The following is a 12,167-nucleotide window of genomic DNA, read 5'->3' on the forward strand; positions in this document are numbered from 1 at the left end:
CCCCTTTTCCGCTTCATACTCACTTTAAAACCCGCTCCCAATAAAATCCGGGCCGGCCGGAATCGGATTAAAAACCCCACGAACGCTGGTGCTGGCGGCCCTGGGCTGCTCCCGCACCGGCCCCGCCGCCACCTCCTCCTCCCCCCGAGACACGTACTCTCCGGCCCGCAGCTCTCACGCGTGGCCGCCTTTATACCGCCGGAGCCTCCGACACACGGCAACAAGGTGCCTCCCGGTTGGCTGCCTCGGCCTGTCACTCGCGACGTCCGGCGGCTCCCGTTGGCTCTGCACCCCGCCGGGGGCGGGCCGGGTCTCGCGCGCGGCCAATGGCGGCCGCGCTGGGGAGGGAGCGCGGCCTCGCGCCTCTCGCCTCAGCGCTGAGGGAAGGGCCTGGGCCGGCCCGCGGGCGCGCGTCGCGTTACCGCCGCCGCGGGAGCCCCGGGGCCGCCTCCCCCGGCACCGCCGCCCTTGTCCGCGGCCGGCCCCGGCCCCTCAGGCGGTCCCGCCCCCTCGAGGTGCCTCGCGGAAGGCGATGGCGGCTGCTCCCGCTTCCAAAGCGGCGCAGCTTCGTCGCCCACCCCGGCGAGGAGCCGCCGTGCGGCCGGGGTGGCGGTTCCGGGAGCCCCGGAGTCTCCTCGGTGACCGTCGGGGCCCGGTGTTTGCGCAGGGAGCCGCGCTGGGCCTGGCGCGCACCCGCTCCCGCGCCGGAGCTGGGCGCAACGTTTCCAGCCCTGCCGGTTCTGCAGCCCGGAGCGGCGGAACGTGGCATTGTTTTTAATGGAAGCCCGCGCCCGCCTCTTACATAACGCCGGGAGCCCTGCGCGGCTGCTGGGTCGCGGTTGCGCTCGCCCAAGGATATATCGGCCGTGTTGGTGGAGCCGTGTTACGGCGAGCGCGGCGGACAGGCAGTGTAATCATGCTCGAAATTCTTGAGCGACTTACTATTCCAAACACCCCACTTAGCCATGGACACAGAGTGCATCCCCGCGCCTTTTTAACAAGGTTGAGCTCTTCGCCGGTAGGTAAAAAGTGCCAATTATTACCTAACTTTGTGTAGTAATTAACACATATTATTTGCTTGCTCCACCCTCTGGCAAGTATCTCCTCTGGCTCCACTGGAGCGTTTGCACCCGCTATTGCAATTCAGGAAGAGCGCACATGGCGACGGCGGAATGAAAATAAACAGGGGTGCTGTGTTTTGTTGTTTAATAATCGGGCCTGGGATCCAGGTTGTCCTTGAGCAAACTGCCTTCATGGCACTTTTTATTCTCTACTGGGTTCATTTGCTTAAGTAGCAACTTGGAGAAACTAAAATAGAAGACATTATAGTTGGTTTTGTAAGCACGGCAGTATAACAAGCAGCATATTAAATATGAATGCGAAAGCTATGTGGCTTGTTCAGATTAAAGGCATAATCCCCCCTGCTTTTCTTTAAGTAAAAACATATCATGGATTGAGGCTATAAGACCGTTAAGTTTTTTAAAGGGGAAAACTTAGTTTTGTGAGAGTGTATGAAAAAAATAGCCTCAGCTCTTCCCACAACAGCCAAGAATTTGAAGCCACTCTTTTTTTGGTCCTTGTGGTACATGCCATGAGCATCATTTTAACTGGACCAAGCTGAGCTTTCTGCTTTGATTGCCATGCACATGTGCAGCAAGACTCTGTAATATTTGTTACTGGAATTGGAACTATTTTAATTTCTCGACTTTAAATCCCCAGAGATATTGGCTGTTTACCTGTTTACCCTTCCCCCCCCCCCTTTTTTTTTTTTTTTTTTGCTGCTCACAAACATGGAAAAAAAAGCTTATTTGGTGTTAATCAATATGTGACATGTTAACTGCTGAGAGAAAGGGGTAGAGTTTGTTATTTGTTTAATCCTGGCATTAGGGTGATTATTCACAATGATGATTGACTTTGAGCTGTGTGTGGATTTCAGGATCTTGGGCCCAGTTTTGCCGTTCTGCCAAACTTACATATTCCGAGCCCTGCCCTTACTCTCTGGTCACGCTGCCTTTAAACCATTGGGGTCTTTATTACCTCTGGTAAAATGCCATATAAAAGCTCTGTATGTGTTTATTCATACATTCACTTACTCAGACTCCAAGTGTATAGAAAAAAAAAACAACACCTTTTGTGTTGTATGTAGTTACCTTGGAAGGGGAACGAAGATAAGTTCACAGGCATTCAAGAGGAGCTCATCCTGAGCAACACTGGGATAGAGCATGAAGGTATTTGTCTGGAAATGCGGTTATGGCATTTGATTGTACCCACTGATGGAAACAGGAGTATCTTTCACTGTTAAACCAAAGGTAAGGAGCACTGGAACAGCGTGAATGGGCAGGCGATTGCAGACTAACAGTTGTGTGTGTGATAGAGAGAGCCCTGCCTTGGGAGAGATTCTGGAAAGATGCAGAGAAGTGACATAGTTCAACCAGTGAACTAAGAGAATAGTTTTGCATAAGCTTTCTCAATGGAAGTGAATGTTTTATTTGCTGGGGCCAGAGGAAAGGATGTGGGCACTCACTGAGATGATGAGAACTTGAACAAGAGTCCCAGCCATGTCAATAAATAACAGAAATCACAGCTTGGCTTGCAGTTCCGCAGCAGTTGAGACCGATGTGAGTGCAAACCCCGCATTCCTGGCTGTGAGGTGCCTCCCACTCCTTTGCATAGTGGGTTGGTAAGCTGACTCAAAAAGAAAAAAAAAAGGTGGTTGGTTTTCAGTCAGATCATCAGTCTTAACAAGCTCATTACCAAGACTTCAATTGCAATGGAGACAACAGAAGCTTAAGAGAAGACGCTAATGTGAAGTAATCACGTCTGCATTTGCCGATTAGGATTTTGAGCCATGAGCTAGATGGGAAGGGAGGAGAGAATCAAGAATCGAGCTCATGAGCCCTCTGGCACCGAATGGAAAGAAAAGGAAGAGGAGGTGCTGACAAGCCAAGGTGGACCAGTAGCTGGGGAAGAAATGAGAGGTGAGAATAACTGCAAAAATTAGGAGAGGAAGATAGCTGATTATGTGAGCAGCGACTGAAAAAGGCAGAGAAAAGCTGGCTTAGAGTTGAGAACTTTTCCAGATGACTGGAGTTGAGAACTTTTCCAGAAGATAGAGGAAATAAAATCAGATTCAGAGAGTTTTAAGGTGCAGCTGGAAGAGAGATGTGACTGGAAGATTGGTAAAAGTAAGATGCAAAGACACTTTTGGCCAGAGCTTTTTAATTCTTTTTTCCTCCTCCTATCAATGTGGAAGAGACCAAAACATACCTGTGTGGATGCTGGAGTGATCAGAGAGGAAATGAAATGCCGTGAAGTTAAAAGGGCAAGTGGTGGCATTACACATGGAGTTTAAATAAGACTTTATTTGCTACTTAGGGAAAGAGGAAGCACCAAGAGAATGCTTTGTTAGTTTTATCTTTAGAGAAACCGTCGAGATAGAGAATATAGGAAAACAGAAAGGAAAGCTTGGCAGGGTTGGCCCAGAGCAGTGAGAAACTAGCTAGGATTACAAGTGTGCAGTTAAGCTGGAGAAGTAGAAGCCTTCACAAGAAGGCAGAAGTGGAGCAGAAAGCAGCCTAGCTGTAGAGGAAGTCAGTTTGATCACGGGATTTCCGCCAGAGACACTTCACACTGCAAAAGCAAGCGTGGACGAAGTGAGTGCTGAAGGTAAGCCAGGATTGTGGGTAGGTAGGGCACAATTCGCCCTAAGACAGAAGCAAAGAAATCGCTGGTGGAAGAAAGCTGTATGTGTGGCAAACACATAGTGAGCCAGTCATTTCTAAAGCAAATAAATGCTTATGGTACTTGACATCAAAGAGGGAAAAAAAGTTGAAAGTCATGTAAGCTTCACTTTTAATCAACACAAACCAGTCATTATTTTCTTAGCTTTTCTTTACTGTTATTTTCTCTCATTTTCTCTCATGCAAGGCTATTTTACCTAATTCTGTTCTTTGGCTTTCTTTTGTTTGTTTCAAAAATAACAGACTACAGGTATTTAATTTCTTCACCTTCTTACACAAGTAGAATACAAAGTCATCAAATGTTACTTTTTTCATTTTAAAAAGTATGCTTATCTTTTGTTACTGGAATGCAAAGGCACCTGCAGCCAGAATCTTTCAGTGGTATTATACTCTGTGCCAGCTAAAAATATGCAAGGCAACTAAGGCTTGTTAAACCTCTTAACAGATAAGATACAACAGCAAAGCTGTGCCCAGGAAAGTATTCAGAGTTGCGACCGATGTTTGTTGCATCAAGTTAAGGCAAGGGGAGACCAAAATTGTCCTCACAAAGTCACATCCTTGGCCTTCTGCAGTTACAGAGGATGTTTCTGGCCAGCTTTCAGGAATCAGAAATGTCTTTTCAAATGCTAAAATGATAATATGCATCTGATCACATTTACACAGGATTGAAAGGCTGGGTTAGAGCAAACCTTTGAGCTTCTACTGCTGTAGAATGATCCATCTTTGTTAGTAACACTATTTTCTCTCAGAGTGTGAGGCCACTTTAAATGTCTAAGTGTGTATTATTAAAACATCGTGGGAAGCGTAGCAGGAGGAAACCCAGGGTAATTGGCTGGAGCTTCAGATGCAGCGGGCTGCTCATTGGAGAGCCAGGGATTCTCCGAGATACTAAAATTAGACAATCTCCACCCTCTAGAAATGCTTCTGGAAACAGCGAGGAGGAGAAATTCTGACACAGAAACATGTCCCGGGGAAGGGAGGGGAGAAGGAGGGAAGTCTGCAGGACCCCGCTCATGGCACAGAAGGATGCAAACGTTTTTTATATCTGGTAATTAGAAAATAATGCAAATAATAATAATAAATAAAAGATTGCAATGTTAGCAATGTTTTACAAGAGAAATTATTTTCGTCAGTTCTTATGTAATCATTTTAAACAACTCGGTGATGCTGAGGAGGCCTTTGCACATCAGTCTAAGGTAGGGCTGTGAGACTTGTGTTTATTTATGCTGAAAAGGAAAGACTTTTGCCAGATTAGCCCTGAAATAAACTAAAAAACCAGGTGACTACCCAAATCCTACCAGCCTATCTGTAATACAGCATTTTAACCTGCTATTTGTGTGTAGCTGCTGTAGTTATAATGTCTTCAAATTAAATATTAGGTAAGATGTCCTTGCTAAAGAAACCAATGCCAGACACCTATACTAATGAAGGAAAGCCTGTACATGAATTAGTCAAGTGTATTTTTCCTCTTGGAACTTGGAAGTGTGTATGGAGGGGGGCAGCGTTCCTTTAATACAAAAACCATCTTTTTTCGTTGCTGTGTTTTTTAAAGAATGTCTATCCTGCATGTATTTTATTTGGCTTCACAAAAAAAAAAAAAAAAAAAAGCCTCTATAACTTTATTATCCATCTCTTTCTACCAGTCTTAAGGACTTAAGTCCTTGGCTCTAGGACGCCTTGGCTCCTTTCGCCCGAGTTTGACAGAGCGACTGAGCTCCCGACGTGCCGGTGCCCGTCATTTTTGAGCAGGGGTCATGAGGCCTGCGACACGAGCAGGGCGGCGGCGGCGGCCCCGGCGTTATCTGCGCGCTCGGCCGCTGCACACCCAGCGCGGCGGGGCCATGACGGGGCCGCGGCAGCCGCCGCCTCACGCCCCGCGCCGCAAGCGGCAACGCTGGGCCCCCCAGGACGTTGGGAGGGCAGAGGGTGGCCTCGCCGCCCTGCTGCGCGAGCATCTCGTTACGTTTCGGTAGTTCTGGCAGCAGCGGCTCCCGTCATCTGCAGACGTTCCCGTTCGCGGTGCGGGTCAGGCAGCGCTGCGCAGACACTGCCATTCAATTAAAGCTCAGGAAAACGCGGCTAAAGGATTTTAGGCTTTGGTTATGATGTCTGGCATGGCCCTGGAAGGCTGTGTACTGTAAACTCCCACTCCTACATGAGGTGTTTGGGCATATAAACAGGAAAGGGTTTTGTGCACACTCCCGGGCTAAATGTTAATAAATAACTTGAACAAGGGCTTGTGTGCTGAGCAGCTTTTATTTTTTTTCCCTCCCTCTCCAACGATATCACTTAGTCCAATAAACAATAAACACCAATGCCAGTCTTTAAATTAGCCTGGTTTAAAATCGCCCCCCCCACACACAAGCTGACAGCTCTTGAACGTCCCAGAGAGAGCAGCAGACTGGAGAACCTTCTCAATCGCATTCCTCCCTCGCTGCGGCTCTAATTACCCAAAGTGCTAATGAACTGCAAGACACGGCCCTTAAGCACCAGCAGCGGAAACCCCGGCCTGTGCTCAGCGTTTGCGAGCGACCCCAGGGCTCCTGCCGCCGCTCCTCGGCCGCCATTTTGACCCTCCTCGTTCCCGTCCCGCGGCAGCGGCGCGCGGGCGCCATCTTGTGGCCGTCGGGGCGCGGCGCCGGCCGCCGCAGTCTCCTAGCAACGGAGGTGCGTGTCATGGCGGCGGGAAAGGCCCGCGGGAGGGCGGAGGCGGCGGCGCGGGGCAGAGCGGGTTGGGGGGAGCTCGGCTCCGAGCCGGGGGGAGGAACGAGCCGCCCTCTCGGTGCTCACCCAGGGCTGGCACTGCCGGGCTGTCCCCCTGCGCGGCTACTCCGAACTCTGCCGGCCATCGGTCTGTGTGAGCAGCCGGGGTGCTGGCGCCTGCCCCCAGCTCTGCCAGAGCAACGAACTCCCTCGGGGGCTTTTGGGGCAGCCACGGGGCTTATCACCGTTATAGCGTGAGCCAGGCTTCCCTCGGTTGTTGTTAGCAGGGCTAACAACGATAACAACAACAATAATAACAGTAGACAGCGTTGCTGCACTGCAGAAGGAAACGTTGCAGATGGAACGGCCATAACCTGATCCTCCCCTAGGGCACGCAGTAAATGTCCCCCTGCCTTACCGTGCACTCAGACAAATGCCAAGTGTCACGAACTGATATCGTCACAGGACAAGAGAGGCACTGGAACTGCAGCCACGAGCCAAGATGCAGCCGTTAATGCCCGAGCCTCCGATTCCCGTGGAGAAAACCCTAGCCCTCATCAAGCCAGATGTCTGTGATAAAGAAGAAGAGATTGAGGATATCATTCTGCGATCAGGATTCCTGGTTGTTCAGGTAACAGGCTGTGTTGCGAATAAAACAATTGCCGTTCATTAGGCAGAACAACATGTAGCCTACCTGCCAGCTGTGAAGCTAGTAAATACAGGATAACATCTCCCTTTTTTTTTTTCCCCTTATGCCCAGCCAGCACTGCCAGATCCTACCAGGATGTATTTTGCTGCAAATGTATGAGGGAGCAGAATGTATGGATAACATAATGGCTGTTATGCTGACCACGGGGAAACAGATGTTCATATTTGCATAGGAAGCCTATGTAGCAGCTAATCTCGGCTTCCCGGAGTAGCTGTGGAGAGCCTCGCTTTCCAGTGTCAGGGGAGGTTCATACGCGTTAGCCAAGTGGGTACTGCCGGAATTAATGGAATCCGACACCTCTGGCATGGTTTCAAGGATTTCCTATGTTTCCCATTTTTGTTAAGGGGGAAAAAAATCTCTAGCGTGGGAATGGGCTCTTCCAAGTTGTCTTTTAAGGATCTTTAGGCAGCGTTAGGAGCAACCCGCGGGCGGGGGGGGGCCGCGCTGCCGCCGGGGGGCGCCGTCCCACAGCGGTGCTGAGGCGGCCGGGACCGCCCGCCTTCCTCCCCTTCCTCCCCTTCCTCCCCTTCCTCCTCCTCCTCCTCCTCTTCTTTCTCCTACTCTTCCTGCTGCGACGCTGGCACCTCCTGCAGCGTCCTTGGCAGCCTGTGATGCTGGGGAGGAGCCTTTCAGTGAGGGAGGCCTGGCCTTATATGTACACATACATACACGTATATATACACACATATATGTATATATATGTTCATCAATATATACACATACACATGTATATACACATACATATATACACATATGCACAGAAGGCAGATGTATGGGCATAAATATGTATGTGCATACATATAAACACATACATAAGCACACATACTATATATGTATCGACACATACAAGTATAGACACATAAATGCATATATGTGTATATGAAAATGAAAATTCATATATAATATATATAAAATAGTGTATGTGCATATATATGTATGTATAATAAATGTTTTCAAATTTCTGTGAAAATTTTTCAAAATTTTGTGAGTTTTGTGAGTCCCATTTTCACACCCATCTTTTTACCCACCCCTCTTCCCTGACTTTTTTTATTTGTAGGAAATGCATCAGAATTGCCTCCAAGAGAAGATGCAAAAATGTTTATAGTGGCTTCTGGTGTTACTGATCATTTTAGCACTGAAATTGCTGAGCATTGAATGTGTCTCAAGGACAGAGCTTTAATCTTTAATGTTAATCTTTAGTCTTATTTTTTTTCCCCACAATGCTGTTAAAACAGCTCACCACACTTGCCCTAATCGTGGCACCCTGCAGGCTAGATAGCTGCTCTGAAAATTGTAAAGTATAAGTGTGTTGAATGAAAAATAAAATAGTTGCATAATTAATGCTGTGGGTTAAAGAGAAAATTGTCTAAAAGTGGAACATGGTGCTGGAGCAGCCAAGTAAGTAAATACTAACCTTGCAGGGCCTTTGCCTTCTATACTGTTCCCTGGCTATATGTTAAGTCACCTTGTTGTTTTAGATCAAGTGATTTTTGTAGAATAGGGACTAAAATGGTATCTTATTCAAAGGTGCTTAATTTCTTTTCTGTTTTTTTTCTTTAAACACTATAGAAACGGAAGCTCCAACTAAGCCCAGAACAATGTAGCAACTTTTATGCAGACCAATATGGAAAAATGTTTTTTCCCAATTTAACAGCTTATATGAGTTCTGGACCTTTAGTTGCTATGGTTCTGGCTAGACATAATGCAATCTCGTACTGGAAGGAGCTGCTTGGACCATCAAACAGCATAAAAGCTAGGGAAACTCACCCTGACAGGTAACTCACTCACTGAGGTCAGTGGGATTTTGTAATTTTTTTTTTTTTAATTAAGACCAGGATTTTTCTCTCTCTTTTTATTTTTTTTCTCCATACAGTAAAAATGCAGATCTGTGATGGCCTCTTAGCTCTTAGAAATTCTGTGTAAGAGCTTGTTACCATTGTTTTTTAAGTACATAAATTTAACTTATTTTACAGAGAATGCTGAGTGCATGAATACAAATTTTAGTTAGCAGCTTATTTTGTTGAAAGCAAAAGCATCAAGCCAATGTCTTCTTAATTAGTACATATGTATTGCTTTCATATGGTCTTGGACTGTAGAGACTAGAAAGGGATTTGCAGCTGCCTGCCAAACATTTCTTTCTCTTGCTTTTAGTTTAAGAGCAATCTATGGGACTGATGATCTGAGGAATGCGCTTCATGGCAGTCATAACTTTTCATCAGCAGAAAAAGAAATTCGATTCATGTTTCCAGAAGGTAAAATGCTATAACTAATATAATGCCAGTCTTTGGGGAGATAGTGTCTTTCCCAGGTATTACCTGTCTCTCTGGATACAATTGGCTTTAGAACGGGTTGGTTTTATTAACTTAAAAATAATGTTAATCTCTTTCCATTTAAGTTTCCATTTAAGTCAAGCTGGACTTGACATGAGACTTTGAGGCTGTTCAGAAATTGGCCTTACACTATTATAAAAAGCATGAACATGGGACATGACATGAATATGAACATCCCTTACCCCCAGTAGATCTTCCAAGGATGTAGATGTTTCCCTGGATGGTCTGATTTCCTTACTTTTTATAATCAGTCATAATTAATGATTACCTCAGGGACATTGTAAAGGTGTTAAAGTAAGGTTATTTTTCCATTTGTTGTGGGAGGAGCTATACAAGCCATTACATATTATTAACATCAAGGTAAATGTAGACTCTTACATAAACAACACACACTTCCAAGTTGTTTCCAGTACCTATGATTATTCCTTACAGCGATCCTAGAGCCGATTCCAACTCGACAAGCAGCTGTGGATTACTTGAACCTCTATGTAAATCCTACTCTACTAGCTGGGCTCACGGCCCTTTGTAAAGAGAAGCCAGCAGATCCAATGGTACGTACAGTATAGCAGTATTGTGTTGAATACCTGTGATACGTGTACTTCATATTCAAGGTCCTCATTTATAGAAGAGCTGCTGTTTTCCTTTTTCCTTTTTCCTTTTTCCCCTTTTTTTTCTATTTTCCCTTTTTCTTTTTTCTTTTCCTTCCTTTTTTTTTCTTTCTTTTCTTCTCCCTTTTTCTTTTTTTTCCCTTATTTTCCCTTTTTTTCTTTCTTTTTTCCCACCTTTTTTTTTTTTTTCCGCCCTTTTTATTAGATGCCCAGCTATGCTGTTTTATTTACCTGCTAATAAGTTAGGCACAATAACTTCTGCCTTCCAAGATGTTGACAGGTTACTTAATAGATAAAATGAAGATAAGGATTAAACTAAATCAGCTTTGATGAAATGACAGGTGTTTTTAGAGGACTACTGTAAAAATGTTTCTAACACGTAGTTGTAGACAGGTGCTTTCATGTGATGTCAAATATCAGTCTTAATTTATTGTTTCTAAGGTTTGAGGTGAAATAGCTCAGATGCAGTAGATATTAAATGAAATTAGATGATAATCACTCTGAAAGTGGCTACATAGTTGAGTAAAACATTCTGGTGTTCTTAGCAAGGCTGTCTGTATTATTGTGTTTGTTTAATGTAGTGATATCAATTTAATCCTTCTTTAGGATAAGGAAGTATTTCAGCTGTACATGCATTAGTTAGCATTTCCTTGGGCTGCAGTTCACCAGCAGAGCAATGCTGCTTCTGAGTGAAATGGAGTGTTCTTTGAGTCAAATTACCACATTCACCTACAGAAAATCTTGTGACCCCTTTCTGGTTGCTCAAGCTGATGCTTCTTGCTCTCCTCTCACAAACTACTGTTTTTTTAACTGTGGATCTCATCCAAATTGCAGTTCTGTGATTAGTCTACAATTCTGCAGTCTGCAGACAAATTTCTGCCCTCCACCTTTTTGTTTTTTTTCCCCTTCTCCTAAGCAAAAACTTTTATTTGTCCTAAACAGAATTAATTTTCTTTAGTCTGGAAATAAAATAGAGTAAGTGCTTTTTGCCTTCTCAAAGTTCAGTCATTCACACTAACACCCTTTGAGAATGTGGATAATTAGTCAGTGTGACAACTTACTGGCAGTTGTGGTGGATTCTACATCATTATCAGTTTCTTAATCAAGATTGCATTCTTCTAAAAGATACATTTCAGAAGAAGAAGACTTAAAATAATTCAGAGACCTATCTGTGGCCTGTGTGATATACATGAGGTCAGATGAAATGTTCTGTGATTGTTCTTGTTTTATAATCCTTTTACTTTATTTGTATGTCTGCCACTGTTACTATAGGCATCTGAAAAAGAGGTTCCCAAAGAAGTCATTTCATGGCCTGTGTGCCCAAAGGCCAGAGCAGTTGTACCCATCCATTCCTGACAAATGTTTGTCTGCACGGGTCTGTAGCAGAATCTCCAGTCTCCCTAGGCAATCTGTTTCAGTGCTTAATTGTACTTAGCTGAAAAGCTTTCCCTAAAATTTAGCCTATGTCTGCTTGGCTCCATTTTTAAACATTTTTTCTTCTTTTATTTTTCTTTTAAAGCCCTTTCCAGAGGACATTAGAGCTAATGTAAATCTCCCCTTTTGCAGCAACCTATTGTGTATTTGAAATGTTACCATCTTTTTCCTGTGTATCATCTCTTCACTGTCCAAAACAGAGATTTTTTTTCCCTGTCATGCCAACTTGACATTTTCTAACCCTTTGACTGTTTTGTTTCTAACTAATCCCTACACCCTGAACACAGTTTTCTAGACAGTTATGTAATAACTTATGGTAGTTTCATCTAGACCATGTATCCCTTCCTCGTAAGAATGTCACCTGAAGCTGTGTCAATAGATGCCTTCCCTGTCCATAGCCTGTGACCCTGTCACACAAGGAAATCAAAGTAGAATTGATATGATTGTTTTTGACAAATACGTATTGGCTATTGTTTAACAGTACAAACTGTTGATGGGCTTATTTTTTCCTAGTATTGTGCCTGGAACTGAAGTTGGCTGATGGGGTTTTCCTTCCTTCCTTCCTTCCTTCCTTCCTTCCTTCCTTCCTTCCTTCCTTCCTTCCTTCCTTCCTTCCTTCCTTCCTTCCTTCCTTCCTTCCTTC

At 45.0% G+C, this 12,167-nt stretch overlaps 1 protein-coding gene and 1 long non-coding RNA gene across 2 annotated transcripts in view; both read left to right on the forward strand.

The window, feature by feature from the left end:
• The first annotated feature begins 3,302 nt into the window (after positions 1-3,302).
• On the forward strand, positions 3,303-5,459 carry LOC112954444. The gene is made up of 2 exons (XR_003250705.1): positions 3,303-3,666; positions 5,384-5,459. It is a non-coding gene; the product is annotated as an uncharacterized LOC112954444 (long non-coding RNA).
• Positions 5,460-6,514: 1,055 nt separating this feature from the next.
• The window catches only part of NME5 (NME/NM23 family member 5), a 7,209-nt gene continuing 1,556 nt past the window's right edge, over positions 6,515-12,167 (forward strand). Inside the window, exons 1-4 of the mRNA XM_026047579.1 lie at positions 6,515-7,074; positions 8,722-8,927; positions 9,304-9,404; positions 9,915-10,033. Of these exons, the coding sequence (XP_025903364.1) occupies positions 6,946-7,074; positions 8,722-8,927; positions 9,304-9,404; positions 9,915-10,033 (555 nt within the window). The 5' untranslated portion in view covers positions 6,515-6,945. The remainder of the gene's footprint in view (positions 7,075-8,721; positions 8,928-9,303; positions 9,405-9,914; positions 10,034-12,167) is intronic.

Source organism: Nothoprocta perdicaria, unplaced genomic scaffold (assembly GCF_003342845.1).
Source record: "Nothoprocta perdicaria isolate Ctin4 unplaced genomic scaffold, notPer1 scaffold_5, whole genome shotgun sequence".
NCBI lineage: Eukaryota > Metazoa > Chordata > Aves > Tinamiformes > Tinamidae > Nothoprocta > Nothoprocta perdicaria.